Source organism: Penaeus japonicus, unplaced genomic scaffold (assembly GCF_977035675.1).
Source record: "Penaeus japonicus unplaced genomic scaffold, GWHDUDI00000001_assembly GWHDUDI00000021, whole genome shotgun sequence".
Taxonomy (NCBI): domain Eukaryota; kingdom Metazoa; phylum Arthropoda; class Malacostraca; order Decapoda; family Penaeidae; genus Penaeus; species Penaeus japonicus.
In genome coordinates this window covers 19835301-19837800 of record NW_028234423.1, presented here as the reverse complement: position 1 = coordinate 19837800, position 2500 = coordinate 19835301, and the positions used below count along the sequence as shown (strand labels likewise).

Below are 2500 nucleotides of genomic sequence, written 5' to 3'. Positions count from 1 at the left end.
CATGTGTCCTAATATAGTTATTGTGACCAGCATGTAATATTACTATTAGCTTAATCACTACTTCAATTACTAGAACTATTACAATATTTTGAATCACATTATCATCATTAGTAGCAGGAGGGTAAGATTTAGTTATTCAGTACTTGTTTTGCGCAGATTTACACATGTGAAACTATTTTAAACAAGCAACGGTTAGAACTGTCAAGAAGGGAAAAAAAGGAGAGAAAAAAAGGCGTAATTGACGTGTTTCAATGCAGCATCTTTATCGGAAATACATAAAATCATTCACACTCATTCACGCCTTTTACTCATCAGTCTCAATAAGGCTCCGTTTATGCCAGACCTCTTGAATCAACGGCGAAAGAAAGTAAAAGTTTCAGACGCTATAGGGAGGGTTATTCCACGGACAAATTTCAACACCTTCGACTCAAGACCTTAACCTTGGCGCGGCGGTTCCGTCCTCTTTTCACGCAGAAATGCCACGACAGAAAATGAGCAAGAGGAAACTTTTATTCCAATGATTCACTCATTTAAAACCAAGGACTCGGTGGGGAGGGGGGGCAGACAGAGGAGAATTCACTGTTGCTACTATTTCTTTTTTTAGTGTTCAGTGGAAATTTTATAATGTTACAGCAGAATGAAATTATGAATTGATTATATTATGGGCAAGAGGGGTAGAAATATACTTACAGTCGACATGAAGGCGATGATTTATTGTTAGTTAATCCGCTTTATAAAACTAGATTAGATAAACACAAAGTTAATCTAGTTGAATGGTATACAACAACACCAAATGGCTTCGTTAGCTTGCTTAGATATTTAAGACAGCGTACCTATTCATACCATTGACTCTCAACATATCACCGACCATTACAGTTAAAGGTACCACAAAAGCAAGATAAACAAACATCATTACGAAAATACAGACACGCTGATAATTATCTAGTATATCACAATAGAAACAAAAAGACCATCATTGCCACCTTCTCTAACAATAAACATTGTTGCCATGATCACCATCGCTGCCACCACCATTACAACCATAGCACATGGTGGTGTCAGAAGCACGGCTGTTAGCGAGAGGTGGAAGTTGACCGCATTTGACGGCAGATGGCAGCAGTCAGAGGTCGGGAGGACGGAGAGGAAGGGAACGTCAGTGAAAAAGGAAAAAGCGAAAGAGCGAGTGCTAGTGGGTGTGCATCGATGCGTTTTATTGCATTTTATCATTGTTATTGTTATTGCTGATGTCATTTACGATTAATGTTATTATTCGTAGTAATAGTAGTAGTGGTAGTAATATTCTCATTATTATTTTTGCTATTATCAATATCATTATCGTTATTGTTATTATCAATATCTTTTATTTTTTGTTGTCCTTGTTATCATTTCATTGTAATTACCATTATTGTTATCACCATTATTTTGTAATATATTATCAGTATCACTGTTTTATTATCATTATTATTGTTGTTATTGTTATCATCATTATCATATTGATAATATTTTCATTTCTATGATAATAGTAAAAATAATAATGATTGATATAAATATGATAATGATTAAGATAATGATAAAACACACACACACACACACACACACACACACACACACACACACACACACACACACACACACACACACACACACACACACACATACACACACACACATTTACATGCACACATACACACGCAAATTAATGAATATATATACATATATAATATACATATATATATATATATATATATATATATATATATATATATACATATATACATATATATGTGCGTGTGTATGTGTGTCTGTGAGCGCGCGCGTGTATACACACACACACACACACACACATATATATATATATATATATATATATATATATATATATATATATATATATATACATGCATATATATATAGTATATATTTATATATATACATATATACTTATATATACACAAATGTATGTATATTTTTAACGATAAATCCGTAAAGGAAAATCTAAAATGTTATATTCTTCTAAAGTTCTATCGTCGTGGCAATCGCCTACAAGCAACAAGTTGAAGCCGCAATGTTGGTAAGTGGAAATAATATATAACGGATTATGTTATTACAAGAACACTGAGAGGGTGTATGTTCAAAGATAGTGAAGTGTTAATAATCGTTTAGGAGTTTGCGAATAGTTGAAGGTTAGCAGGCGTTTTATTATGTTCCAATTTTCATGCTAAATCTCTTATGACAACTGTACGAGATACCTTGCTATCGTAAACATTAATAATTGTTTAAACCAAAGAGGTGGCTTCCCTTTCGCGTTGCCTGAGTTAGATGAAGAAAGAGCAACAGACATTTGTTTTCTATTGTGTAATTGGGTCACCACGATAAAACACGGAAGTATTGATCTGTACACGTGTTTCTGATGACGCACACTATTTCGGGGACTGTAGATCGAACAGGGTGAGAACTAAAACCGTTTTGTTTCGTGTTAAAAATTGAAGAGGTTTGGTTA

The 2500-nt window shown here is 33.7% G+C and overlaps 1 protein-coding gene across 2 annotated transcripts in view; it reads left to right on the top strand.

The window, feature by feature from the left end:
* The first annotated feature begins 1108 nt into the window (after positions 1-1108).
* LOC122259192 (ectonucleoside triphosphate diphosphohydrolase NTPase) overlaps positions 1109-2500 on the top strand; it is a 47642-nt gene continuing 46250 nt past the window's right edge. The window contains exons 1-2 of one of the 2 annotated variants that reach the window (XM_043025828.2): positions 1109-1193; positions 2020-2071. In XM_043025828.2, the coding sequence (XP_042881762.2) occupies positions 1111-1193; positions 2020-2071 (135 nt within the window). In that variant the 5' untranslated portion in view covers positions 1109-1110. The remainder of the gene's footprint in view (positions 1194-2019; positions 2072-2500) is intronic. The other variant, XM_086548782.1, reaches the window with a different exon arrangement.